This window comes from Thamnophis elegans, chromosome 1, assembly GCF_009769535.1.
Source record: "Thamnophis elegans isolate rThaEle1 chromosome 1, rThaEle1.pri, whole genome shotgun sequence".
Lineage (NCBI taxonomy): Eukaryota > Metazoa > Chordata > Lepidosauria > Squamata > Colubridae > Thamnophis > Thamnophis elegans.
The window spans coordinates 186,531,186-186,557,726 of record NC_045541.1 but is presented as its reverse complement, the minus strand read 5'-3'; the positions used below and the strand labels follow the sequence as shown (position 1 = coordinate 186,557,726).

The window sequence follows — 26,541 nt, the reverse complement described above, 5'->3', positions numbered from 1 at the left end:
TCTTAAAAGCCTCCCGTAATGGAGCACCCACAATTCCCAAAGGCCGTTCCAAGAGGTTGATCGCTTGTTTAATCTGGAAGAGCCTGGCACTCATTGGGACTCCGAAGTCTGCACTTCAGCCATGGGCCCAAGAGACGTCATGGAGCGAACCAGCCCTCCTTCCTGACCTCACAGATGAAGCCAGGGAAGAGAGGTGGAGCCGGCGGGGGGGGGGGGGTTGAGGGCTGGGCTCCACCAAGCCTAGTTCTTTGGGATTAATGTTTATTTATTTAATTTATTTAATTAGTTTGTATGCTGCCCACTCTCAAAGAGGCTCAGGGCGGCTTACAGGTAAAAAAGGGAGGGGGACATACAAAAAATAAAAAACATTAAAAGTTCCACAATATTCACATAGCTTAGGATGGGGTTGGATAAATCAACAGCCCCAGGCCTGCCGGAACAGCCAGGTCTTGGTCACTTTACGAAAGGCCGGAAGGGTAGTAAGGGTCCGGATCTCCACGGGGAGATTGTTCCAGAGGGCCGGAGCAGCTACAGAGAAGGCCCTCCCCTGGGGAGTCACCAGCCGACATTGACCGGTAGATGGAATCCGGAGGAGGCCTAGTCTATGCGATCTTATAGGCCTCTGGGAGGTAACTGGCAGGAGGCAGTCTCTCAGGTAGCCAGGTCCTAAGCCATGTAGGGCTTTAAAAGTAACAACTAGCACCTTGAAGCGCGTCCGGAGACCGAAGGGCAGCCAGTGCAGCTCGTGGAGGATAGGTGTGACGTGGGTGTAGCGGGGTGCACCCACAATCGCTCGCGCGGCTGCATTCTGGACCAGCTGGAGTCTTCGAACACTCTTCAGGGGCAGCCCCATGTAGAGCGCGTTACAGTAATCCAGCCTTGAGGTGACGAGGGAGTGAGTGGGAATGTGGGAATGATACTTCCCAGGGGAGGCAGCCTGGGTTTCCTCAAAAGAGCCATGTTGCCATTTAGAACGTCTGGAACCAGCAGAACAAAAGACTTTCGAGGGTTGAAAAGATGGTGCTGGAAACCGACACTTTGGCTGGTAATTTGGCTGGTTGACAATCCACTGGCTGCACCTGGCTGGGGGAGGGGGCCACACTCCCCACGCCAAATCTCCTTTTGGTTTTGCCCCAGGGGGTCAGCTGGCGAGACCCTCCTCTGCAGCCCCTCCGGAGCGCCAGCAAAGTTAACCAGAGACCCCCTCCTGGCACCCCAACTGCAAGCGTCTGCGAAGCCTTAAGGACAAGATGGTTCCCTTGAGGAGAGGCTGGCGGGGCACTGAATGGACTATTTGCTGACCTGTTCATCCTCCGGGGCGTTTGATCTATGCTGCCATTCTCTGAGGCTGGAGCAAGGCCTTCGTGGTGTGAGCCACCCAGAACTGAGCTTCCAAGACCGCTGGCCCACTGCACCCCTTGCCAGATGTTACCCCTCCCCCACCCCGAGAAAGATGCCACCCAGGACAAGGTGTATCTCAGACGAGATCCAGGACTCCTTAAGTTACCATCATGCTCTGGGCACGGGAAGCGGCGGTTGGGGCCCGCTGGGTCCTGTGGGAAATCCATTCATGATGGAAGCCGATGTGCAACTGTGGGGGGGCGGCTGAATCCAGACCCCTCGCAGGACCCGCGGAAGGCCCAGCCGGGTTTGCCCACTTCCCTGGCAGCCACTTTCCGTTCTGCGGGACCCAATCTGGGTCAGCCATTCCTTCCTGCCTCTCCCCAAAACAGCTGCCTGGAAGGAGGCCTCCTGGTTGGTGCCAGGCACCGGTTTTCTCTTCTCTTCCTTCTGTGACCGACTGTGAGGCGAAGAGGGAGGGGCAGATGAGCTGAGCTCCTTCTGTCCACTGGGCTGCTCCCATGCAAGGCAGGCCTCTTGGGAGGCCCCCACTGCCACAGCAGCCAGCAGGAACCCCCACCCCCCGAGCCCCAAAGGACAGTAGCAGAGCCCAGCGAGCAGCCGTTTGCAACAGGAAGAGGCCGAGTCTGCCCCAGGCAACGGAGGCCCAGGAGGGAGGCAAAGGCAGGCAGGCTGGCAGGGTGCCCTGGAGCCTCTCACGGGCCCCCAGGGGGGCCTCTCTGCCCTCCCCCCTCCAGGACTGCAACCGGGGCAGCGGCTGAGGCACCAAAGACAGCTGCCTGGAGCTGAGATCCCCACCGGCCCAATGTGGACCCCCTCCCTCCAAGTCTGGCTTCACACGGCCACAGCCTCACGCCAGGCGCCCTGGCCAGCATCTGCCCTGCGGCTGTCGGAACTGCTGGACTCATCCAAAGATCAGGCCTGTCCGGGCAGAAGGAAAATGCCAGCCCTTGCAAACCGCCCCTCGCTCCCACTGTCCACGTTGGCCCTTCCCAGGCGAGCATCACAGGCCGTGGGGCTGCCTCCTGTTCCCGGAGGGCTCTGCGCCCCTCAGGAGAGACTCCCTCCCACCTGGGAACCCAGAGAGCCCCAGGGAAACCAGGTTGAAGCTGGCCTGAGGTGGGGGCAGACCCCTGGCTCAGAGGGGCAAGATCCCAGGGCACCCAAACGCTGCCCTTCCCCCATGGAAAGAGCAGAAATTCTCCCCAGAAGCTGCTGGTCTGAAGTGAGGCGCCTTCTGTCCACGCCTCGCATGCCGACAGCCCCCAGCACCCTTTTCAGTACTGCCACCACAGAATGCGGGTGAGAAAGCCGTTTAATCATGCTTCCCCCCACCTCCCCGTGACACGAGTGGGAGGGGGGGGCAGCTTCAATCCAAGCACACCACTAAATCTACCACAGGGGCAGCACCCGGGAGAGGGCCATGTCCCCGGCTGTCCCACGGAGGGGCAGCAGGCGCTCAGCACGCCGAGGGCAGGGGGCCGGGGGCCACGGCCAGCCCCTTGCTTTCCAGGAAGGCGTCCTGGGTGGGGGACCTTCCGAGGAACTGGAGCAGCATCTCCGCAGCGTCCACTGACCCGCCTGGCCGCAGGATGCAGTTCCGGTAGTCCAGCCCCACCTGCGAAGAGCAAGAGGGGTTCCGTCTGGGGGTCCTCCCCTCGGCAGGCAGGAGGGGGGGGGCTTCCCCAGCTGTGAGGGAGGGGCTTTCCGTACCTTAGAGTTCATGACTCCCTCCTGCTTGAAGCGGGTGTAGAACATGTCCATGGAATAAACCTCGCTCCACAGGTAGCCGTAGTATTGGGCGTCGTAGCCTCCTGCCAAGTGGCCGAAGGTGGCCGGCATGTTGGTACCTGAGGCCGAGGGGAAAGAGGGCAGCCTCAGGCCCGGCTCAGCATTAGGGGAAAAGGCGCCAACCCCTCCCCTGGGACCGGGAGGCTTCCTCCCCCTGGCTCCCCCCAGCAACCCCAGAGGTTGGCTTTGCTTTAGACGGGCCCGAGGAAGGGGCCACCCAGTGGGGTCCCCCACAAACCAGACCTCCTGGCGGAAAACGCCCCCCTACACACACACACACACACACACACACACACACACACACACACACAGACCGCCCTCATGGATTCGCCTGCTGAGCCTCTGCAAGGAGAGAAACGGGTGGTCCCAGCAAACTCTGGCCTGTCCCAGGGAGGAGGCTGCTCCCTGAGTGGACTTTGGGGTGGTAACCTGACAAGCCTCCTGTCTGCCCCCTCCAGTCCTTGGAGGCCGGCAGGGGCCTTGGGGGGGCAGAGCTGCCAAAGGGGGCCAGGCCTCAAGCAAGGGCCTTGCTCAGCAAGGCCGAATTCGCCAGGGGGGCGATGATGCCGGCCTGCTTCCCAAATCCCCCCAAAGCGGGGGGGGGGGCGAGGGGGAAGGGCAAGTGCTCTGAGCATGCCCGGTTGCCTGCGGCCTCTTCTCCCTGCCTCTCACCCGGCGTGGCTGGGACCCCCAGGATCTCCTCGCAGAGCCGGGCGTATTCCTCGGCGGGATCCGCTTTCGGCTGCCTGTGAAGCGCCTGATCGACCTTGGCCAAGACGATCTGCCGCAGGTTGAAGAGCCCTGAGAAGCCAAGGGGGAAAAGAGGGCGTTGGCCGCAGGGCTCCCCTAGGCTCCCCAGACGGTCCATGCCCCCCCCCCCGGGCCAGCAGCGGCCGGTGCCCTCCCAGCTGAGGAGGCTGTGCCCTGTGGGGTGGCGAGACTTCACCCGGTGCTGTGGGAGGCATCCCTTGTGCTGCAGTGCAGCTGAGGAGGGTCTTCACAGATCCCCCAGCCCCCCCCCCCAGGCAGCCTCTTGGTTGAATGGGGCACCCGGCTCAAGTCGGGTGACTTCTGCCCATTGGGGCCCTTCGGCCCAGCCCCACGTCCTCTCCCTGGCTCTGCAGGACAGCTGGGGCAGAGCCCAAGTGGGGCCCGGCCTACAGAGAGGCTGCAAACACTCGAGTGGCTCGTGGGGGGCAATTCGGGCTCTCTGCCGCTATCTCTCCCTCCCACGGCCCTGGAGCCCAGAGCTGCCCAAGCGGAGAGCCGGCCCCTTCCCCACGAAGCCCGGTCCCCCCCTCCACAGGCCTGGCGGCCGCTCACCGGTGTTGGCCTGGCGGGAGCGGATGAGCTTCTCCAGCAGTTCGGAGGGGATGCGCTCGGCCGTCTTGTAGTGCCTGGCCATGCGCTGCAGGGGCACCTTCTCCCACACCCAGTTCTCCAGCATCTGCGACGGGGCCTCCACGAAGTCTCGCTCCACGTGGGTCCCGCTGAACATGGCAAAGTCGGCCTGGGAGTGGGGGGGGAGGAGGGTCAGGGGGGCAGCCTCGGGGGCAGGACGGGACTCCCCCTCCCCGCGGCCTGCGCCTCACCTGGGAGCACAGCTGGTGCATGACGTGGCCGAACTCGTGGAAGTAGGTCTCCACCTCGTCGTGCTGCAGCAGGGAAGGCACCTCCTGCGTCGGCTTGGTGAAGTTAGCCACCATGGCGGCCACGGCGGTCTGGCGGCTGCCGTCCGGCAACAGGCAGCCGGGCTGCAGCCCAAAGCAGGCCGCATGCCCGTATTTGCCCTCCCTGGTGCAGACAGGAGCCAAAAGGAGGTCAGAGCAGCCCCGAAGCGGACGACGGTTTCCAAAGACTCACAGCAGCCCCTTTCGCCCCCCCCCCAAGGCTCCCCCTGCCAGAGCCCTGCTCTGCTGGAAGCCCCCCTGGAGGCTTTTCAGGAGAGGCTGGACAGCCACCTGTCTGGAATGACACGCGGTCTCCTGCCTGAGCAGCAGGCTGGACTAGAAGACCTCAAAAGGTCCCTTCCGTTAGCCGGTTATTTTTGAAACACTGGAACGGTGTGCTGATTCCTCCCCCCCAAAAAATGGTTGCTACCCCCAGCCTTTGAAAAAGCGAAGGGCTGTTTCTGAAAATAAGCCTTGGATGATGAATATTGTTTTGCTTTGGGATAAACTTTTTCCCAGGGGCGCTATAAAAAGAGGCTGCAGATGAATTTGGCCTCAGCGTCTGTTGCTCCCACCGTTTCCCTGCTGGCATCACTCCTGCGTTCAAGAAAGAGCAAGTGAGGCTCCCAGGTGGGGCAGGAAGCGGTTCTGCCCAGGACTCCTTCCTCCCTGGGGGCCCTTTGGGCAAGCGGAAGACGAAGCCAGAACCTCCACAAGGTCCTTGCCCGCCTGCCAGAAGGGAAAGCAGCCCCCGGGGCCCCCACCAAGTCCCTGGGCTGCAGGAAGGGACGGAGACGCCAGGAGAAGAACCAGCCGGCTCTTTAGGCCAGCAAACGCGGAGAACAGCTCAGCCGGCAGCCTATTGCGAGGGGTCAACCTATACTCCAACACAACACACACACACACACACACACACAGGAATTCCACAGAACGTGCAAACGATCATACGACGTCCTTCCTTTCCCCAGCAGCCCAGATCAGCGTCTGACATGGGAGAAAAGATGCCAGGCGCTCCAGCCGGCCTTAGGGAAGGTCGAGGGGCAGAGGGGGGGGGGCATTGCTGCTGCCACCTGCTGGGTGGCTGAAAAGGCCAGAAAGAAATCCCCACAGGCTTCAAGGCGCCTAGAGAGGCCTTTGTGTTGGAATGGCCTTCAGGGAACGGGCATCTCCTTGTCCTGGGAGACCACAAAGGGCAGGCCAGGAAGCCTCAGGGTGGCCGGAACGTGGAGACGCTCCAGGCCGGCAGGGGGGGGGAGGCAAGGTGACATCCCCTCCCTTTCTTTAGTCACCCGCTGTGTGGAACAGCTGCCAAGGAAGCTGGACTGGGAAAAGGCGAGCAGGGCTTGGAAACGGGGGGGGGGGGAGAGACTTGCGCTGGGCTCTCAGGATCCCAATGGCCGAAGCCGCACGGGGCCAGCAGGGAAGGCCAAGAGCAGAAGACCCCCCCACCCCAAAGGTCCACGGGAAGAGCCAGCAGCCTCAGCAGCCCCAGGGAAATGACCCAAAGGGCGCAGGGCTTCTGCCTCTCGGGGTCAGCCACGGACAGCCGAGGAATCGGCGGCCAAGAGGGCAGATAAAACAGCCGCGGGCAGAGCCCTCCTTCCCTGCAAAGACCCCGATTGGGGAAGGTCCCCCCTGGCCCTCCGGGGAGAGGAGGGAGAGGAAGAGGACGGAGGCCTCTGCGGCTGCACAGGGGCCTTCCACACCCACCGCTGGGAGAGATCATCCGACGGCACGGGATAAAATACCACCAGTATGCGGAGGATACTCAATTGTATCTGTCCGCCCTGTGCCAGCTCAGTGAAGCAGTTGACGTGACGTGTCAGTGCCTGGAGGATGTGAGGGTCTGGATGGGGGTGAACAAGCTGGCTCTCAATCCTGACAAGACCGAGTGGCTTGTGTTTTTTCCTCCCACAAATTGGCAAGGTATTCCATCTCTCAGGCTGGGGGGTGAAATTATACGCCCCTCAGACAGGGTTCGCAATTTGGGAGTCCTCCTGGACCCACAGCTGACCTTAGATCACCATTTGTCGGCTGTGACCAGGGGGACATTTGCCCAGGTTCTCCTGGTGCACCAATTGTGTCCCTACTTGAACCGGGAGGATCTTACAACAGTCACTCGTGCCCTCGTGACCTCAAGACTGGACTACGGCAATGCGCTCTACATGGGGCTGCCCTTCAAGAGCATTCGGAGATTTCAGCTTGTCCAGAATGCAGCTGCGCGAGCGATTGTGGGTGTGCCATGGTACACCCACGTAACACCTGTCCTCCGCGAGCTGCACTGGCTGCCTATTGGTCTCCGGATGAACTTCAAGGCGCTAGTCGTCACTTATAAAGCCCTTCATGGTATCGGACCTGGGTACTTGAGAGACCGCCTGCTGCCAGTTGCCTCCACTAGACCGATTAGATCCCACAGACTAGGCCTCCTCCGAATTCCATCCGCCGGCCAGTGGCGACTGGCGACTACCCGGAGGAGAGCCTTCCATGTGGCTGCTCCGGCCCTCTGGAATGATCTCCCCGTGGAGATTCGGACCCTCACCACCCTCCAGGCCTTCCGGACAGCCGTTAAGACCTGGCTGTCCCAGCAAGCCTGGGGTTGAGTCCCCCCCCCCCCACTCGAATTTGCTGTGCTTGCTGTGTTTTTTTTTAATTGTTTGTATCACTGTCTTGTTTTTGTCTTACTTTTCTGTATTTGTTCCCCTTCCCTTGGTTTTTGTTCAGCCGCCCTGAGTCCCTTCAGGGAATAGGGCGGCTTACAAATCGAATAAATACCGAATACCCCCGGAGCTCTCCCTCGGGGGCCTCCCCCACCCACCCTCCTCCTTTGGGCGAAGAAGGCCCGGCTTTGCTGGGAAAGGGGGAGGGAGAGAGAAGCGGAGGGGGACCAGGACTCAGCCGCAGGGGCCACGGAGACCCCACTGGGAGGCTTGAAAACAGAAGGTGGGAGACTGACCCTCCTGAAAAGAAATCAAAGCGATTTGAGATTTTGTCAGTTTCTCTTTCCTTTTTCCAACCTTTCCATTCGAAGCCCTGATTCCCAGACTGTGTGCCCCAGGGCACTGAAGCAACCTGCAAGGCGGTGGCAGCCTCCCTGGGTGAGGGGTGGGTGAGGCTTGGGGGGCACCAGTGAGGACCGGTCAGCAGAGAGAGAGGGGGGGGAGGCTCGGCAGGGTCTTTTTAACTCACAAGGGAAACACAACAACATTTGGCGTCTGCCAGATTCCACCGGCCCAGGTGCGACTGCTGAGATGTTGGGGGTGCCACAAACCGAGAAAGCCAGCCGGCCTCTGCCCTCCGTGGCCAAAGGAGCCCCCGGCCCCTCGGTTTCACGAGGAGCTCTCAAAGCATCGCCTGTCTCTGCCCGCTCCTCCGCTTCCCAGGCCAGGGCCCGAGGGGAACGAACTCCTGATCGGCAAACAGCGCCCTGAATTTGGAAAGGGGCAGCCGGAGCTCTGCAGGGAACCCCAGAGGCTCCGCGTTGAAGGCGGCCCAGCAGCCCAGAGCGGATCGCGTCCCACTGCCCGCCCCCCCCCAGGCTCACCGCGGGTAAAGGTCCAGGTAGAACTGGCCGAGGGTCTCTCCAGAGGCCAGGTCCTGCACGGTGTAGAGCTGGACATCCTCGTGCCAGGCCCGGGCATCCTCCTCCCGCCGAAAAGTCAGCCCCAGCAGCTCCTGGTAGATGCCCAGCAGGCCGTCGGTCACCACTTGCATGGGGAAGAACTCCTTCAGCAGGTTCTGGTCCACGCTGTACTGGGTCTCTTCCACCTGGTTCATGTAGTAGCGCATGTCCCAGGCGTTGATGCGCCCGTCGAAGGGCAGCGCCCGCTGCTCACACTCCCTCTGCTTCAGGCCCAGGATGACCGCTCGCTCCTTCTCGCCCAGCGGCTTCAGCTTGGCCGCCAACTCGTCTGCAGGGAGCCCAGGTGGTGAGCAGAGACCGCCCACCCACCGGCACCAAGGCCCGGCCCCCAACCCTTCCGAATTTGAACCTATAACACATCTCCCCTGTGCCCCCCGCCCCAGCCCACCCCCCAGCAGCCGGGGGAGCTCAGGCGTCTCTGGAGGACGGAGCCCTCGGTCCCTCAGCAGCCAGAAGATGCCGAGGCGGGTAAGGCTCCCCTCCCATCTCTCGGATAACGGCTCCTGGCTGGTGCCCTCCAGACTCCCCCACGCCTCACCCAGGAAGGAGGCCACCGTCTTGCACTCCTTGGCCATGTTCATCTCCAGCACAAAGGCCGCGTGGGTCTCAAACCCCAGGAGCGCCGACTTCTGGGCCCGCAGCTCTACCAGTTGCTGCAGGATCCGGCAGTTCTCCTGTGCCGTTCGGGGGGGGGAGGGGGGAGCAGGTTCAGCCTCTGGAGGGGGGGCTTCTGGCCCACCAGCGCAGGTGCAGGGAGGGCCCCCCTCCCCCATACCTCCTTGCAGCGGGAGTTGAACCGCTCCTCCATCCGCTTCCGGGTCTCAGGCACGTGGCACTTCTTCATCAGGGGAAAGTAATGGGGGTACTTGAGGGTGACCTTCAGCTTGCCATCCTCCGCCTTCTCCAGGGAGCTCAGGAAGTCCTCGGGGAGCCCTCCTGAAGGGAAGGAGCCCTGTTAGGCGGCCTGGGCCCCGGACAGCCGAGGGCGCCTGGGGAAACCCCCGAGACGGGCGCTGGCACGGCTCTGGCAAACTTTCCCCTCTCTCCCTGCACACTGAATGGGCGCAGCCCCCCCAACCCCCACCTGCTGGGTGACTTTGGGCCCCGACCTCCAGCCGCCAGGTCAGGAGAGGCGGACTGAAAGAGGGGCTGCCAGCACGGCAGGGCAGGAGGAGGAGCGGGAAGAGGGGGGGAGGACTCGCAAAGGCAGCCCGGCTGTAGGGCTCCAAGCGTGGCAGGAGGGGCTCCCGGGCAGAGGCGGTGAGGAGGGCCAAGAGGGCATCCAGCAACCCCCCTCCCCCATCCAACCTCAGGGAAGCTCACAGGTGCCGCCCACCCCCCTCCCGCCCTCCGCAGCCGGGGGGGGGGGGAAGAGGAGGAAGAGATTCCGGGCGGAAGAAGTGGGTCCAACCTCCCAGGGAGAGGAGGGAGGGGCGGGGGGGGCGGAGGGGTCCTGAGGAAGAGAGTCTCTGTAGCTCAGGATTCAGTCGGGGGGGGGGGGGCCTGGTGCTCTCTGAGCTTCCCTGTTTTTCCCCCCAGGCCGGTTTCATGACCAACTAGATAAGCCTCATCAGTGCTGGACGGTGGAAGTTTACAAGCTTCCCAATTGACGTTGTTGGCTTCAGACAGACGTGCTGAGCCTGTGAGGAACCTTCCTTGGGCCAATTCTTATCCCTGAGACAGCTGCAACGGGGCCCCCGGCCCCTCGCTGAGGGGAACACGTGGCACCCCACCAGCCGCGGCCAGGCCCCTCCCCACCATGGCCGCCAGGCCTCTCTCGCCGCAGCCTCACCCAGCTCCTCCCGGGTAAAAGCCAGGAAAGTGGCGTCTTCGTTGAGGTTTTTGCTGAAGTCGATGCAGAGAACACTCAGCTTCTTCTTTATCTCCTTGATTTTCTGGGAAAGGGAGGAAACGACGTGAGCGCCCCCCCCCCCTCCAGGAAAGCTTCCAAAGCAGCCGCCCTGCCTTAAAAGCCTCCCTGCCAGATCGATCTCCCTTGCCCTGGCCCAGCCACTCGCAGGGTGGGCAGCCTCCTCACCTCCTGCACCTCCCCGGCCAGGTGGAGGCCGCTCCGTTGGCCCAGCTTGACCAGCCTCTCCAAGTAGCGCTTGGCTTCCGGCTTCAGGGAAGCGCCGTCCAGCTTCTCCTGGGGAAGGAAAGGGGTTTCTGGCAGAGCAGGAGACCCCACCCGCCTGGGGCCGCCCCTTGGAGTGCTTGCCAATCTCCGGCCCCCAGCTGTCCAGGGCTGCGATGGCCGCTGGGCATGAGAAAGGCTGAGGAGGAGGAGGAGCAGCAGCAGCAGCAGCTAAAAGAGGCCCAGAGAATAGGAGGGTGGGGGGCGCTTGGGACGGAGATCGGGGCAGGGGTGCCCTCTGAGGCTCCCGCAGAGATGGCTGTGAGAGGGGTGACTATGGCTTCTCCACTGGCCGAGGGCCCTTGGCTCAGCCTTCTGGCCACACACACCGCCCTGTCCGGCTTTGTCAGGGCCAGTCTGGGCCATCCCTGATTCTGCCCTGGGCCGGGGAGGGCCAGGCGGGGCCCAGAACCAGCAGAGACGGCGACCGACCTGCAGCCAGGTGATGCGCTGGTAGACGTCCTGCCGCATGCTGGTCTCCACGTCAAACTCCGAGAGCTGCTTGTCCGCCTCGGTGCTGGCCGTGCGGATCTCCCGGTTGGGGGAGACGTGTTGCGGGAAATCCAGCATATTCCGCTGCACTGCAGGGGGGGGAGGGGGCACTCAGGCTGCGTCGGGGGATCCGCCCCCCCTCCCAGCTCACCTGTCCCCGCCCACCAGCGCCCCTGGCCCACCTGTCTGCCCCCTGCCCGGCTTACCTGTCTGTCTACTAGCCCCACGGGCCCACTTGTGTGCTGCGCTCCCTGGCGCTCCCCGCCTAGCTCCCCTGTCCCTGCCCGCTAGCGCCCCCTGCCCATCTGGGTGCCCCCCGCTCGGATTACCTGTCCCTGCCTACTCGTGTGCCGCGCTCTCTAGCGGCCCCCCCCCCGCCGGGCCCACCTGTCCGCGCCCACCAGCGCCCACCCGTGTTCCGCGCCGCCTGGGCTCTGCCCGCGCCCACCTGTGTAGTCCAGCTCGGCGGCTGCCAGGGCGCGCAGCGTGTTTTGGTAGGAGACCTCGGGGCGCTGGAGGGCGCCCACGGCGTCGTACACCTGCCGGGTGCGGGCGATCAGCTGGGCGGCGGCGCTGCGGATCTGTTCGGCGCCCAGGTCCCATCGCAGGCGGCTGCCGCGGGGCGTCGGGCCGGCCGGGGCGCTTCCTGGCCGGGAGAGAAAGAGGGCGCCGTCGGAGAAACCCCCGGGCCCCTCCCCGCCTGGGCGGCCGAGAAGGACCCCCGCCCCAGAGGGAGGGAGGGAGGGGGGGAGGGGGGCGCCCGCCCGCAGTTACCCGTCGGGGGAGCCATGCCGCGTGTTGGCTCTCGGTCGAGGGGAGCCGGACAGACCGGGACCTCCCCCCGGAGGGCGGAGCTCTCCCCCGCCCCGCCCTCCCCCCCGCCCAATCCGGTCCAGTGGTGGGGTGTTCCGTGGGCCCGGCGCTCCGAGGGGAGAGGCAGGTGCTCTGCCAGCGTCCCAGCCCCCACCCCCGCGGACCCCGGGCGCGCCCCCGAGAGCCCCTCCCCTCGTGGGCGCCCGCGTGCGGAAGGCGGGTCCCGCGTGCCCGGGCTCCACGAGCGAAGCGGACCTGGGAGGGAGGAGCGCATCGCGCTCTCTGCGCGCGGGACTCGGAAGCGACCTCCGTCAAGCAGCGGCGGCTCCTCTACCCTTTCCTAGCTCCGGCGAAGGCGACCTGGAGGCCGGCGACTGGCGGAACTCCCCCCGGCGCGCAGGCGCGGTGCCCTGGCCCGGCCTGCCCCGCTCGCGCCTGCGCAGTCGGCCGGAGGGCGGACAAGGGGCCGAGCACGCCCGCCGCCTCCGCCGATCCTGCCGCTGCGCTGCGGCGACCTCCGGGGTGAGCCGCGCCGGGCGGGGGAGGGACGAAAAGGGAGGGGCCGGTGTGGGGCGGGGCCTCCCGGGTGTCGTTTCGCTTGGCCCCAGCGGGGCCCCCCCGCGTCTGCCTTACACCCCCCCCCGCCCCCCCCCCTCCGCCGCAGGAAGCGCCGCCGCCGCCGCCGCCGCCAGGGAGAGGGAGAGGGAGAGGGAGAGAGCCGGGCCAGCATGGCGGAGCAGAAGCGCCTGGCCTTCGCCATCATCGAGTTCCTGCAGGGGCAGCTGCAGCACGGCGGCCTCTCCCCGGACGCCCAGGAGAGCCTGGAAGGTAATGAGGGGGGGGGGGGCGGCAGGAGGGGGGGGGGCTTCCCCGTGGGGGGGGGGGAGGGGGGGTTGGCAGGCGGACGCCTGACGGGGCCTCCTCTCTCCCCCCCCCGCAGTGGCCATCCAGTGCCTGGAGACGGCCTTCGGGGTCTCGGTGGGCGACAGGGGCCTGGCCATCTCACAGAAGCTCCCGGAGATCTTCGAAGCCGCCGCGGCCAAAGTGAGCGCCTTTGGGGGGGGGGAGGGGAGCCCCCCCCCGCTGAGCAGGGGGGGAGGGAGGGGGGCGCTGGGGGGGGGGGCAAAGGCCCGCGGGCAGGAAGGGAGCCGGCCCGGCTTTTGCTTCCCCGTTTGGGGTTTTTGTAGTTTTCCCTCCGAGGCACGAGACGGCCGGAGAGCCCCCCCCCCCAACTTTTGACCCTTGCGGCCCATGGAAGTTGAGCTCCGGCCCAGTTGCAGGATCCGCTGGGGCAGAACGGAGTGCCTGGTGGAGGGGGGGGGACACGTTTGGGATTCCTTAAGGCTCCTGAGCCCTCGGGGATCTGGGGAAGAAACTCCAGCGGAAGGGGAAGGAGGTCAGGAGCCAAGGAAGATCACGCGCGTGTTCCTGATTAGGGAGCTGTAACTGCTGGGCGCCTCTGCCTTGCGCAAGGACCCTCCTATTCCCAGCCTCCCGAGTCCTGTGACGGGGATTGACGGGCTGCTCCTCCCGGGGCCCCACCGGCTCTTCCGGTCTAGCAAGGCAGCCCAGGCGCCAGCTCCGGCACAGGGACTCGGCTCCCACCTTCCCAGGCAGGAAGAGGGCGTGCAAGGCTGGCTCCTCAGCTGCCCCGGGAGAGGCCCACCCTTTCCTCACCCGGTGCCCTCTAGGGCGTTAGGCAGCAGTTCCCATCATCCCCGGCCAGTGTTGCCGTTGAAGAAGACTGGCAGGGACCTTTGGAGAGGAAGCAGCAGTGGAGGAGGCCATCCCGGGGCCTTCTCTGGCCAGACGTTCTTGGGTGGCCACTCTGAGCCCGCAAGCCCCGTGCTTGCCAAGCATCCCTCACGCACCACAAACCCCCCCCCCCCGCCCCCCCATGCCTCCTCCGCCACAGGAGCCGCTGCAGGGTTGCCCCGTTGCCGAGCCCACCACTCCTTCCGAAGAAGAGGCGGCTGAAGCCGAAAGGCTGAAAACTGAAGGTGAGCCTCTGGGGGGGGTGGAGCCTCCTCTTTGTCCTCGGCACCCGGGGGGGGGGGTGGCACAGGCAGCAGGGGGCTCCCCAGCACCTGGACAGGGGGCACCAGAGGGGGATTCTGGGAGGACATCGTTGTCAGCCCCCAAAGTACAAGAAACGCCGAGCGCTTCCTTTTCTTGCTCCTCGCCTAAAGGCGGAAACCCTGCGAAAACGCCAGCGGCTGCCCGCATCTTCAAAGGCTTGCTGGCGAGGGGGCCGCCTTCCCTCCCTTCCTCCCGAGCAAACTGCCCAAGCTTCTTGCTGCTGCTTTGCCCTCCGGAGTGCAGCCCCCTCCCTCCCCAGTCATGCTCCCATTAAAAGCTTTGGGGGGAGGGAGGGGGGGGCTCCAGCTGACTGCAGCAGAAGAGAGGCCACAATCCCTGATGGAGGCTGCAATCCTTGCCAGAGTGCCCTGTGCCTCCAGCGATTGGGGGGCGGGAGGGGGGGGCTTTCCTTTGAAGGAAGGAAGCCGACTGGCTGGCAGCCCTGGCTTCACCTGGGGGGAGGTGAAGGGGGGAGCCCCGGCTTGCCAGCAGTGGCCCTCCAGGCGAGACCCCCAGAGCGGCTACCAGGCAATGCTGAAAGGGGCCCGGGGGGGGGGCAGGATTGCCCCCTGGCCAAATGAGGCAGCCCCTCACTTCTTCTTTCCAGGAAACGAGCAGATGAAAGTGGAGAATTTTAAAAGCGCCGTCTCGTTCTACGGAAAAGCCATTGAACTCAACCCGTCCAACGCAGTCTATTACTGCAACCGGTGAGGGAGGGTTCCTGCCCCACTTCTCCAGCCGCGCTTGCTCCAGCACCTCCACGGGAACGGCTGCCTCAAATGGCGGTGGGAGGGGGGGTGTTGAAGCGGCTGGGGGCCCCTGGGGCTGCCTGGGGCCCAGCTGGAGACCCCCTCGCAAGGAGCTCCCTCCCCCCTTAGGGCTGCCGCTTACAGCAAACTCGGGAACTATGCCGGGGCAGTGAGAGACTGTGAGAGAGCCATCGGCATCGACCCCAAATACAGCAAAGCCTACGGCAGGATGGGGTACGTGGGTCCCAGCGCTGCCCTCGACTCTGGCAGGGGAGGGGCTCCGAGCAGGAGGGAGAAAGGCTCCTGCCCCCCCCCCCCCGGACCTCGTGAGAGAGCCCCTCCTCTCTTCTCCCGCAAAGCGAATCCCTCTGGCTCCCGGGGAGGGGCGTCATTGGGTTTGGTGGGTCTTTGCGTGGAGGGGCACCGGTTGAATCCTTGTGCAAAGGCGGCAGGGTAAAATTTGGGGCTGCCCCACTCACCAAGCAAAGATGGCCGGAGGGGAAGGGAGCAAAGAGCCTCTGGGAGCTCTGGGGCTCTGGCCGGCAGGAGAGCCCTGGGGCAAGGGGGGCAGGGGGGGAGGCTGCCTCTTTCGCCACCCTCCGTTTCCTCCGCAGGTTGGCCCTGTCCAGCCTCAACAAGCTCTCGGAAGCCATCTTCTACTACCGGAAGGCGCTGGAGCTGGACCCAGAGAACGAGACCTACAAGTCCAACCTGAAAGTCACCGAGCAGAAGATGAAGGAGGCCCCGAGCCCGGTGAGCGGCCGGCTGGCTGGCCGGCTGGGGAAGGTGACCCTGGGGGCGGGGCGGGGGCACCCAGCCCCTTTGCCCCCGGGTGCCTGGCAGGGGTTCCGCTCTGATGCCCCCTTCTTTCCCTGTTTCCCCACAGACGGGCAGCGCCGGAGGGTTTGACCTGGCTGGGCTGCTTAACAACCCCGGCTTCATGAGCATGGTGAGCGAGGGAGCCCAGGGGCTCTGCTTGGCTGGGCGGGGGAGCGTGGCTGCACACGCCGGCTGGTCTCAGGGTGGCTGGCTGGCTGGCTGAGGCGGGTGCCCAGGTGAGGCCGAGGGCCAGTGAAGCTGCCCGTGTGGGGGGGGGGGGGATTGTGGGAAGTGTGGTCCCGTCGGAAAGGCCAGGGAGGCTTCCGGGCTGCTCTCTGACGGGGGCCTGAATGGTTCAGCTCTGCTGAGTCAGCCATCTCCCTCCCTCCCTCCCTGCCTTCTCTCCCTCCACAGGCCTCCAACCTGATGAACAACCCGCAGGTGCAGCAGCTGTGAGTCCCGCAGGGCTGCTTGGCCTCCCTGTCCTTCCGGAGGGATCCGCTGGGGGGGAGGGGCGGTTCAAGGGCTGCAGGGGAACCTTCAAAGGGGGCTGGGAGCAGGGGGTGGGGAGGGTCCCCTCTGAAGCCCACCAGGACAGGCAGCTGTTAATGCTTTCCCTAAAGAAAGGTTTCCTTAACAAGACTCCCTTCCCCTCCTCGGGAGGCAGTTCAAAGCCAGGAATCCTAGTTAAGATGGGGCTGGATTCCGGTTTAGTGTCCCTTGCCGACCCCTTTGCTCTGCTCTGCCAACCCTGGTTTCCTGGCAGGCCGGCAACCAAAATCGAGTTCTCCTTAAAATGGCTGCCTGCCGAAGGAGGAGGGGCTCTGTGGGACCACCCCCAAAATGGAGCGCCCAGGAGCCAGCCACTGCAGCCCTGGGAGGGAGGGAGGGAGGGGAGATTCCACCCCCGTTATCCATGGGGTGGGAGGGGGAGCCTTTCCTGGGGGAGGTTTGACTTGAGCAATCCAAACTGGGGCTTCGGGACGGGAGGTGGGGTGGATTCCTGGGAACCCTCTGACTCCCCCCCCCCCCAGGTAGCCTTTCCAGAGGCCCTGTGCCCGGTGAAAGGATTTCCAGCCCCACGGTGGGATTGTTCGGGCCTCAGCGACCCCTTGGCTGGGGTGCTGCTGGGGATCCTCTCCCTGACCACATGACTGACCCACGTGGATGCTCACGGATCCCCCTCCCCCTCTCTTGCAGCATGTCCGGGATGATTTCCAGCAGCCAGAGCCCCATGGCCGCCCCGGGAGCCAGCACTGCCCCCCACGATCTCGCCAGTCTCATCCAAGCGTGAGTAGGGGGGGGAGCGCTTCTTCCCCCCCCCCCAAGGCTCCCATCCACATCTTCGGAGCCTGGAGAGCAGCAGCTGGCCTGACCCCTTCCTTTGCTCCTCCGGTGTCCCTCCCCTGATGACCCCTCCCCACCGAGCCCCATGGGAGATTTCCCCTCTAGCCCCCGCCTGCAACTGTCGGGGGTGGGGGGAGCTCAGTGCCCCTTGACTGGGCTGGTGGCCCTCAAAACAGCTCCCTAAAAAGACGCAGCCTGAAAGAAGCCACTTTCAGGGTTCTGTCACGAGCTCTGCTGGTGGCCACAAACAGCCTTGGGTGAGCGAAGAGGTTGCCGTTTCCGGCCCCCCTGGGAAAGTTCTGGGAAGCCCCCCAGCATCTCTTGCCCTTCGGACTCCTCCTGGATTCCTTGGAGCTGCCCGAGGGCAGAAGCACCCGGCTCTTCCTTTGGGGGGGGGGCAGGAGGAGAGGGGCAGGGGGATCGGCCAGTGTGGGTCAGCCCACTCCTCTCTCAGCTGGTGCCCTAAACAAAGGGCAGCACAGCAGAGCCCCACCCGCCTCCCCTCCCCCCTGCCCAGTTGGGAGGGTCCCTCAGGATCTCAGTCAAAGCCTCCCAGCCCTTCTGTGGCTCCCTCCGCCCGGACTCTCCTGGGGTCCTTAGCCATCGGACGCCGCCTTCCTCCTCCGTCTTTCTGGCAGGGGGAGATCTTCTGTCATGTGTTTCTCCCCCCCCCCCCTTCCCAGGTCTTCTGGTCTCAGGGCTGAACCTCCCAACTCCTCCATGGCTCCTCCCAGGACTTGGTTTCCTGTCCCAAACCCTCACCGCTTTGCTGAGCCAGGCCCGGTTGATTTGAATCCAGAACGTGGCCCAATTCTTGAGGTGGGGTCTGAGCAAGGACCGATACAGCAGAATGATGGCTCCCTGTGATGGTGTAGCACTTATTTCCCTCCCCCCTCCCTCCCCCCCCCACACACACTTCTGCTTGCCTCAGTTGCGGCCAACTGGCTCTGCTGGCTGCTGCCCTGTTTGTCCCTGGAGTAATTCCCTTTGCTGGAGGTCCTTCCCCTCTGCCCGTCCACCCGACCCGTCTGCCAAGGGAAGAGCTCTGCTGTCCTTCTCCCTGGCAAACGCCATCCTCTTCCCTTTGCCCAGCTTACCTTGCCCACGAAGAAAGCTTCGCATTTCATTGCTATCTTCTACAGCTCTCGCCCCACTTTTATGGCATCGTCAGATCTATGAAGCACTAGACTTTATCCTCTTCCTGCCTCCCCACCCCGGCCACTTCCCCGAATTGGAGCCATTGCAAAGTGTTTCCCCAGCAGCTCTTGAGCCGGTTCTGTGCCCCTGGTTGACACGGCTGTTTTCTCTCCTGTGGTGTCCAGAGGCCAACAGTTCGCTCAGCAGATGCAGCAGCAAAATCCGGAGCTCATAGAACAGCTGCGCAGCCAGATCCGGAGCCGGACCCCCAGCGCTAGCAACGAAGAGCAGCAGGAATGAGGCAGCTGCCGGTGAGGGGAGGGAGGGGGGCACCTGTGTCTGCCTAAGGGGAGGTGCGAGTTGCCTCAAGGAAAGGGGGGGGGGGCTTAGCAGAGGAAGAAACTTAGGAAGAAACTCAAGCGGTTACAAGGCTCTTTTGCACTTGCTGGATTCAGCTCGGCTCTCCCTGGGAAACCAGAGGGGAAATACAACCAGACCAGCTGAATCTGCTTGAATTAAGTGTCTGAAGGCACAAATTTCCCCCTGCCGCTTCTGACTTCTTGGCCCATTAGCGCTGGTCTTCCCTGCGTTTCTTCTGAAGGCTCCGGCTTCTTTGCTGCCTGGTTTTTTAACTAGGCAGCATCTCTTCCACTCTTTCTCTATGGTCCTTCACAAATGAAACTTTCTCCCCCACAGTTTTTATAGCTCATTTACCATATTTTTTGGAGTGTAAGGTGCGCCTTCCCCCCCTAAAAGAGGGTGAAACTTTGGGTGCGTCTTATATACACTGAATTTAGCCCCACCCACAGGTCCCAACCCTTTGGCCTCTGCCTCCCAGCAATTTGCCTCTTTATTGCAAAGGGGGGAAATCCCTGCAGCCTGGAACAGCTGATGACCGGAAGGCCCAGGCTGAAACTGAAAGTGAAACTTGCTGTTTGCTCCAAGAGGCAAATTGCTGGCAGGGGCAGATTCTTTTTCCCTTGTGCTAATCAAGTTGTTTGCTGTTTGCTGCAAGGAGGTAAGTCAATAACTATAAGTGCCTATAGAACAGTGGCGGCTAGCCTTTTTTGGCTCCCGTGCCAAAAGCGGGAGGAGCGCAGGGGGGGTCGTGCATGGGCATGCCACACCTATAACGCTATGTGCATGACCCAGTGCGTAGGCACGCGTGACCAGCACTCCCCCTGCCTGCTTTTGGCGCACTTATTTTGCCCTCCCCAGGCTCCAGAGGCTGTCTAGAAACCTGCGGAGGGCGATAACAGCACACACACACACACACACACACACACACGAGGCCCTCTGGAAGGCAAAAAATGGGCCTACGGGGAACCCGGAAATTCGGGAACGGTGAGTTCCGGTTTGTCTGTAGGGCCATTTCTTGCCCTCCGGAGCCTTCAGGGAAGCCTCCTGAAGCCTCTGGAGGGCTAAAAGCGGCCTCAAAGGAAGACTGAAGTCAGCAGGGCAGTGCGCGCTGGAGCTGACAAGGCAACGCCTGGCATGCCCTGACAAATGACTCCACGTGCCACAATTCCACCATCACGGCTATAGAATGTTCAAATTATTAGACTTATTTTTTTAAAGGCTGCTTTATTATTGTTCTAGACAGCCTAGCAAAAGGAAGCTTTTTAAGATAAATGCTTGATCTGAAGAGGCCCAGTGCTGTTGTATCTTATTTTAAATAGCAGAGAATAGCTACACTTCCAGAATGCACACCAATTTTAACAGCGTCTGTACAAGCGGAGTCTGAAATGAAACCCTACAAACAGTGTACATTGTCCGTGCTGTTTGTTGCAAGGAAGTTGAGGCAGATATTTTTCCCTCGTTTTCCTCCCCAAAAGCTAGGTGCCTCTTATACTTCACAGCATCTCATACTCTGAAAAATACGGTACTTTTGCATGGGGAGGGGGAAGGAGCAGGGAGCCAGAGAGGGCCAGTGGCTGGAATGGGGCCCTTGCCGGGGAAGCCTCTTGAAGGGAAATCCATGGAAGGACTCTGAGGGAGACCCCAATCTGCCCCATGAAGTTGGAGATCATCCCTCGGGAGCAAAAGGGCCAAGGAAAGGGGCACTGAGTGGAGAGGCTGGCAGGGAGGGCGGCCACCTGGCACCTTGATCAGTTGCTCCATAGCTGCAATGGCCAGGGGCCTCCCTGGACCTGTTTGCATAACTCCACAGCTGGCCAGTGAACGGATGCCAGGTGGGCAGACTTGGGTGGCAGCTGAAGGCCCCGGCGTCCAACCCCCATTCAGGGCAGGAATGCAAAGCCTCCTTGGCGAATGGCAGCCTATCCAGGCTGGGGGAGCAACCACAGCTGGGGGTGGGGGGAGGCCATCTGCTCCTGGACAAGATCTGCTTATGGTTGTCTCCCATCTTTCAGGACGACTCTTCTCCTGGTCAGGAAGACCCCCTTTGCCCCAAGGGAAGGACCAGCTGAAGAGCTTCCCAGCTGCTGCCGCCACCAGCCCAGCTGTTCCTCTGCTGGAAAAGCCCAGGAAGGATTGTGGGGGGGGGGGGGGGAGCCAAGCCTGATCCGGCCTGCATGTTAGAGACTGTTTCGCATAGCTTCCCTCCCTTGCCTCCTCCTCCCCCCCCCCACTCCTTACTCTCTGGTGGACTTTGCCAGGGGGGAGGAGAGCTACTGACCACAAATCGGCATCTCTCCCCACCCCACCCCGACCTCCAAGGCAAGCTGTGGGGCTGTCAACACCAGGCCTTTCCTGTCGCTCAGAAGAAGACACAGACACCCAAGACTGCGCCATCCTCCAGCAGGGAGAGTCACCTTTTCCCAGCCAGGATTTCCTCCTCGTCACCACTGCTGGATCCTGGCTCACCAAGGCCGGGTGGCCCCCCTCTTGGGAAGAGGCCCAGTTGACTGGACAGGAGGGGAGCTGGTGGGGCTGGCATTGGTGGCCGGGAAAGACTGGAGGGCTCTCCTCTGCTTTTTAGTGGGACGTTTGTTTTTAAGAAGGATCGGGGCTAGTCTGGTGTGACTTTTCTGTGATGAGGCCGGGGGCTTCTTTCAAAAATTCATTTCTCTCGATAGCAGCCTGGGCAGCCTGCCTGCCTGGACTGGCTAACAGGGCATTTCCTGCCCAGCATGAGAGGTGCCAAGAAGCCGCATGACCGGCATAGGGCCAAGCCAAGCATCTCCTCCCTGAAGCCGCCTCCTTGTGGCCAGGACTCCCCTCAGCATCATCGGGTGCCTAGAGCACGGCTCTCACCTGTAGAGGTGCCTCCTGGAAGGTGTTTGTGGCTGCTCTCACTTGAATCTCCCAGATCCCCTCCAGCCAGCAGGATGGGCCAGGTGGCAGCCCAAGGGGGAGGGTGGGAGGGCCACCTTCCTTAAGTGCCAGAAGCCCCCTGGAGGCTGCCCTGCGTCAACCAGGTGCCCCTTTGCTGGCCGGCCAAAGGCTCTGGAGAGAAGAGCAATGGGCCCTGGAGCCTTCTGATGCCCTCCTGTCAGCCCAGGTGTGCCTGCCCCACTGGCGGCCATGGGCAGAGCCTTGTCACGTGCCCCTCTGATTTCTCATTGCCAGGGGCTGCAAAAGCCATCTTGTGGGCCGGCTGGGCACTGGGGCAGATGCAGATTTTAGGGCAAGCAAGTAGGGAGGTGGCGGGTGGAGTCCTGCCCAGGGCCCCTTCTGTGGGTGCCGGGAGGGGGAACCTGCCAGGCTAGAAAGGTAAGTGATGGGGGGGGGGAGGTGCTTCCAATAAGCAGGGAGGGGCTGAAGAATCACCCTCTTGTCTCCAGCAATGGCTTTTCTTTGATGTAGGAAATAAACTTCTTTGGACACTGTCGGCTGGTGCCTGGAGGGCAAAGGGAGTTGGGTGCCTCGCCCCCAAAACGGCTGGGGGTGGGGGGGGGGTGTTCTGGTCTGGGGGAGGGAGGGAGGGAGTGGGGCGGGGACCTCGGGGGTTGTCCCCGCCCGAGAGCTGCCAAGGGGTTTTTTTTGGTGGGGGGGAGCAGCCCTCTGCGCAATTCTCCTACCCGGCCAGAGGGGCAGAGCGCCGGGACAAGCTCCGGGGAGGGGGAGGAGGGTTCTCCGGCACGTTTTTCGACCTCGGCAAGAAGGCTGCCGGGCTGCAGCCGAGATCCTGGGACTGGAGGTGCGATTTCCGCGAGGAGCTCGGGCGGCCCCTTTGCAGACCCTGCATTGCCCCGCGGAAGCGACCGGCCTTCGGGCTCGCCGCCCCCAAGAGCTTCGGCCAGCAAGGCGCCCCCTCGTGGGGGGTGGTTCTTGGCGCTCCGGAACCTCCTCGCGGGAGAGGCGTTCCGCCCGGACGCCTTTCCGGCGCGCACCGGGGGAGGGGGCGTCGCTGTGACGTCATCGGGCGGCGGCGGCGGCTCCCTGGGGCGGCCATGGAGGTGGTGGCGGCGAAGGTGCTGTGCCTGCTGGGGACGCTGGCGCTGATGCTGGCGGGCGCCCTGCTGCCGGTGAAGGTGCTGGAGGCGGACCCCGAGCGGGCGCAGCGCTCCCGGCGGGCCCTCGGCCTCTGCAACGCCCTGGGCGGCGGCGTCTTCCTGGCCACCTGCTTCAACGCGCTGCTCCCGGCCGTCCGCCAGAAGGTACGGCGGGGGGGGAGGGGGGTCCCCCGGGTCATCTAGTCTGGCCCCGGGCAAGGGAGGGGGCGCCCCGAGGGGCCTCCCCGGCGTTTCCTCCGCCCGCCCGCCTCCCTCCTTCCTCAGCTGGGTCCGCCTGCGGTGAGGCAGCGGTTGGGCGGCAGGAGGAGCCCCGCTTGCTCGGCTTTCCAGCCGTTGGTTTTGCTGGCCTTGGTCCGTTTGATCGGGATCGGTCTGGACCTTTTCCTCCCTGGTTTCCCCTCCCCTCCCTCTCCCTCTCTCCCTCCGCCCTGCAACCGTTGGGCTTCCGAGCGTCTATTTGGGTAATTTACCTTTGAAGGATTTCTGGCTTCCGGGATCTCCCGGGACCCCGTTTGCACGTCTACCGATGTCTCCTCCTGACCGCCGCCCCCCCCCCGCCGCTCCCCTCCTTCCCCGGCCCTCCCCTCCTTGTCTTTGCCATCAGAGCTCGGAGGCCCCACTGGCGGCGCGCCTTCTGGCGACAGGAGGAGGAGGAGGAGGACTGAAGGGCCCCTACAGCCACGGCTGCTGAGTCGCTTGTCCACCCCATTCATGTTCCGCTTCTCCCCTCCGTTTGGCTTGAGCGCCTGCAGCCCACTCCCCCCCCCCGCCAGACCTTCCCCGTTCGACCAGGGCTTCCCTGCAGGTGAACGGCAGACCCAGGAGAACAGATCCCTTCCTCGGCCTAATAGAAAAGGAATCCTGCGAAATCCAGTGAATGATCTTCTGTCTCTTCCCGTAGCTCCATCCCTTCCAGCTCTTTGTGTTTAAACTCCACTGCTTCCCAAGTTTTAGTGGAGCCTGGGCAGTCCTTGGCCTCCCCTCTTGCTGAAGGTTTCTGCAGAGCCGAAAAGGCGGAGGGGGAGGGGGAGCAGTTCCGAATGCAGGCCTCCCCTCCCCCCCCCTCCCCCATAAGAGGGCTGTGGGGGTCTCACCTGAGCAGAAGAGAATCTGGACTGTCGGCTTCTGTCTTGCAGCTCCAGGAGGTTTTGAAACTTGGGGACGTGGCCACCGACTACCCTCTGGCAGAGACCATCATGATGCTGGGCTTCTTCCTGACAGTGTTTGTGGAGCAGCTGGTCTTGACCTTCCGGAGGGAGAAGCCGTCCTTCATTGACCTGGAGACCTTCAATGCCGGCTCAGACGTGGGCAGCGACTCCGAGTACGAGAGCCCCTTCATCGAGCCTTCCTGGGGGGGGCACGGCCCCCGGGCCGACCGTGGCCGCCACAGCCACGGGCTGGCCATCTACGAGCTCTCCCGTTCCAGCCCCCTGCGGCTCTTCAGCCTGGTCTTTGCCTTGTCTGCCCACTCCATTTTTGAAGGCCTGGCCCTGGGCCTGCAGGAGGAGGGCGACAGGGTCATGAGCCTCTTCCTGGGGGTGGCCATCCACGAGACTCTCGTGGCCGTGGCCCTGGGGATCAACATGGCCAAAACAGGGCTGAAGATCAAGGAGGCGTCCAAGCTGGCCGCTGCCGTCAGCCTGATGATCCCCCTGGGCATCGGCATCGGCATGGGCATCGAGAGCGCCCAGAACATGGCCAGCAGCGTGGCCTCGGTCATCCTGCAAGGAATCGCCGGGGGCACCTTCCTCTTCGTCACCTTCTTTGAGATCCTGGCCAAGGAGCTGGAGGACAAGAACGACCGGCTGCTGAAAGTCCTCTTCCTGGTCCTGGGTTACGCGGCCTTGGCGGGCCTGGTCTTCCTCAAGTGGTGAGGGGCCTCCATGTGGCACCCCAGGAATGGGCCAAACCCCCCCCCCCCTGCGTGTGCCCGGAGGAGGAGAGCCAGGCGGTGGGGAGGGCGAGGGGGGGTCACCAAGAGGCACATTGTCCCGAGTGCTGGACTCTTCCCTGGCCATTTCCTCACATCCATTGGGGGGGGAGTAGAGCTGGGAAGTGTCCTCTTCAGCTGAGGTTTTTGGCCAAGACCTCGAAGACAGCCTGGCACGGCGCTTGATGGAGCCACTTTGCCCTCTGGCAGGCACAAGGGGCGGATTGGGGGGAGGCTCTGCCCTCTTACTGAAGGGAAACATTTGTCTTCGCCAGGGGCTGCCGGTTCATTTCCTGAAAGCTGGTCTCCTCCTCCTCCTCCTGCCAGGAGCTTATTTGGCACCTGGGGTTGCCAAGGCTTCATCTGGTCTTTTGTTTGGACCAGCCTTGCAATTAGGAAAGGGCTGAGCTGCCCACAAGGCCCGGTGTCATCCCTGACTTGCAGAGGTCCGTCCTGCCCTTCAGAGCCGCCAGGTTTCTGCCCTTGCTCTGGGGTGGCCCGGGGGCCAGTTGTCCACTTCAGGATACTTTTTTTTAATGCAACTTGAAGCTCCTTGTTTGGCTTTGTGCGTGAGAATGAGAGCGTCTCCCGCGTTGGGCCAGATTTGAGCCACACGGTTGAGGAGCAAAGATTTCCAGGCGCATCTGGGCCTCTTTGGGCTCCTCGGAATGGGGCAGGAGGGCTGAAATACTTGCCAGCTCGCCCTCCCCATGCCCGTCTGCAGCAGAGGCCACGGGAACTGCCTGCCTGGATGGGTCCGTCTCCTTTGCGGACCAGCGGGTCCCCTCTGGCGCCCTCAGGGTGGCCGCCTCTGCTGGCAGAGTGTTGGCCCTCTGGCCGGTCTGTCTGGTTAGCTTCTTCCTCCCAGGTGCTCGATCAGGGCAGGGCGAGGCCTGTGCCTGGCCTCCCTCTGCTGCTTCCGCAGTGGAGAGACTGCCAATGCCTGCCGGGGCTCTAGCTCAGGGACCACCCCAGCTACCGTCACCCCAAGGACGGGCCTTCCTCCCCTTGGGCTCCGGAGAATGCGCCCATCCTCCTCCTCCTTGCAGCCTCAGGCAAAGCAGAGCTGGACCCTCTGCGCACCAGACAGAGGCTGTTGGGGCCAGGAAGTTGCATGAGGGGGGGCGGGAAGGCACGACCGAGGACCACCCACCACACTCCTGATCGTTTGGCTGAGGGGATGCAGTTAGGGGAGAGGCGCCTCCCCCTTTCCCCCCTCAGCTGCAGCTGGTACCCAAAATTGCACCCCTGGCTGGCTGGGGTACGAGTGGGCACCTTCCTCCCCAATTGTGGCATCAGCCTGGCTGCTGGCAAGGCTTCCTGAGGCCCTCAAAGCTGGGGGGGGGGGGGAGAAGGGGTCTGCTTGTGGGTTTGTGTGTGCGTGGGCATTATTTATTGCATTCCTGCTCTGGGAAAGGATCACACCCGTCTGGTTGGGTTGTTGTGTTGCACTTACGATAATCTCCGTTGTGCTAAAATAGTCAGTCTCTACAGGCTGAAATAAACCTCCTTTACTGCCCCTTTTGTGACCCTGTCTATTGTGGGCAAATCACATGGGGGAGCCGGTGCCCTCCTTTCTGTGGGCCAAATGCTGTCAGAGCCTCAGAAGCTTCTCGCCTGGGCAGGAGGTGGGATGGGCAGAGAGGAGCTCAGCCTCCTTTTGGCTTCCCTGCCTCACGAGGGAGGCTCTGCTCCTCCCCGCCTCCCAGAGGGAGCTGTGGGCCGGCCCTGCCCAGCCTCAGGGGCCTCGGACCGAGCGCCCAGCATCACCACCCTCCCTTCACCGCTTCCTTCCCTCTGGGGTCCCTGTGCCCCTCAGCCTCCTCCCAGCCTTTTGGAACGGCCTGGCCCAAGCATCAGAGGGGGGGGGGCTCCTCCGGTGTTGCACTGCATTGTGTGACGTGTTGGGAGAGGAATCGGCCCTTAGCGGCGCTTGGCACCCGGCAAGGCGTGGAGGTGCAGACGAGGGGACTTTTGCGGATGGGGGCCTGGCTGACCTCTTGGCCCTGAGGAATTGTGGGGGGGGCGCACAGCTAAGTGGGGCCCTGGTGGAGCTTCCCCTTGCTCCTTCCTGTCCTCCGCCTTAACTGGGCTGACCTGATCCGAGTCTCTTCCGGCCTCCCTGCCCTTGAGCCTCGTACAGGTCCAAGGGAGCCTCCC

The 26,541-nt window shown here is 63.3% G+C and overlaps 3 protein-coding genes across 5 annotated transcripts; 2 read left to right on the top strand and 1 right to left on the bottom strand.

Annotated features, from left to right (window-relative positions):
- Positions 1–2,659: 2,659 nt before the first annotated feature.
- Positions 2,660–12,276, bottom strand: THOP1 (thimet oligopeptidase 1). Of its 2 annotated transcripts, none has more exons than XM_032208542.1 (13): positions 12,158–12,276; positions 11,538–11,735; positions 11,030–11,178; positions 10,502–10,609; positions 10,256–10,358; positions 9,239–9,399; positions 9,002–9,137; positions 8,365–8,731; positions 4,746–4,947; positions 4,477–4,663; positions 3,826–3,954; positions 3,076–3,212; positions 2,660–2,980 (listed from the first exon to the last, which is right to left on the bottom strand). In XM_032208542.1, exons 1-13 carry the CDS (start codon positions 12,174–12,176, stop codon positions 2,822–2,824), a joined length of 2,055 nt encoding a protein of 684 aa, XP_032064433.1. In that variant the 5' UTR covers positions 12,177–12,276; the 3' UTR covers positions 2,660–2,821. The 2 variants fall into 2 exon arrangements, with proteins under 2 accessions (XP_032064433.1, XP_032064441.1); XM_032208550.1 differs by lacking the exon at positions 12,158–12,276 and adding an exon at positions 11,864–12,032.
- Positions 12,277–12,338: 62 nt separating this feature from the next.
- Positions 12,339–21,475, top strand: SGTA (small glutamine rich tetratricopeptide repeat containing alpha). Of its 2 annotated transcripts, XM_032208562.1 has the most exons (13): positions 12,339–12,424; positions 12,567–12,730; positions 12,843–12,946; positions 13,818–13,902; positions 14,589–14,688; positions 14,860–14,964; positions 15,345–15,483; positions 15,617–15,679; positions 15,964–16,001; positions 16,750–16,839; positions 17,580–17,715; positions 18,219–18,344; positions 20,406–21,475. In XM_032208562.1, exons 2-12 carry the CDS (start codon positions 12,631–12,633, stop codon positions 18,309–18,311), a joined length of 1,053 nt encoding a protein of 350 aa, XP_032064453.1. In that variant the 5' UTR covers positions 12,339–12,424; positions 12,567–12,630; the 3' UTR covers positions 18,312–18,344; positions 20,406–21,475. The 2 variants fall into 2 exon arrangements, with proteins under 2 accessions (XP_032064453.1, XP_032064464.1); XM_032208573.1 differs by lacking the exon at positions 17,580–17,715.
- Positions 21,476–22,018: 543 nt separating this feature from the next.
- SLC39A3 (solute carrier family 39 member 3) lies at positions 22,019–25,900 on the top strand. Its single transcript, XM_032208529.1, has 2 exons — positions 22,019–22,595; positions 23,588–25,900. The coding sequence occupies exons 1-2, from the start codon at positions 22,389–22,391 to the stop codon at positions 24,323–24,325; spliced, it is 945 nt and encodes a 314-aa protein (XP_032064420.1). The 5' UTR covers positions 22,019–22,388; the 3' UTR covers positions 24,326–25,900.
- The last annotated feature ends 641 nt before the right edge of the window (positions 25,901–26,541 follow it).

Excerpts from the sequence above, each read along its gene's own strand:
- THOP1 (XM_032208542.1), bottom strand. Across the intron at positions 8,732-9,001 it reads GACGGTGGCCTCCTTCCTGG|ACGAGTTGGCGGCCAAGCTG; the intron begins GTGAGGCGTGGG and ends GGCTCCCTGCAG. Across the intron at positions 4,948-8,364 it reads TACCTGGACCTTTACCCGCG|GGAGGGCAAATACGGGCATG; the intron begins GTGAGCCTGGGG and ends TGTCTGCACCAG.
- SLC39A3 (XM_032208529.1), top strand. The coding sequence starts at position 22,389 with ATGGAGGTGGTGGCGGCGAAGGTGCTGTGCCTGCTGGGGACGCTGGCG. Across the intron at positions 22,596-23,587 it reads TCCCGGCCGTCCGCCAGAAG|CTCCAGGAGGTTTTGAAACT; the intron begins GTACGGCGGGGG and ends TCTGTCTTGCAG.
- SGTA (XM_032208562.1), top strand. The coding sequence starts at position 12,631 with ATGGCGGAGCAGAAGCGCCTGGCCTTCGCCATCATCGAGTTCCTGCAG. Across the intron at positions 12,731-12,842 it reads CGCCCAGGAGAGCCTGGAAG|TGGCCATCCAGTGCCTGGAG; the intron begins GTAATGAGGGGG and ends CCCCCCCCGCAG. Across the intron at positions 15,484-15,616 it reads TGAAGGAGGCCCCGAGCCCG|ACGGGCAGCGCCGGAGGGTT; the intron begins GTGAGCGGCCGG and ends GTTTCCCCACAG.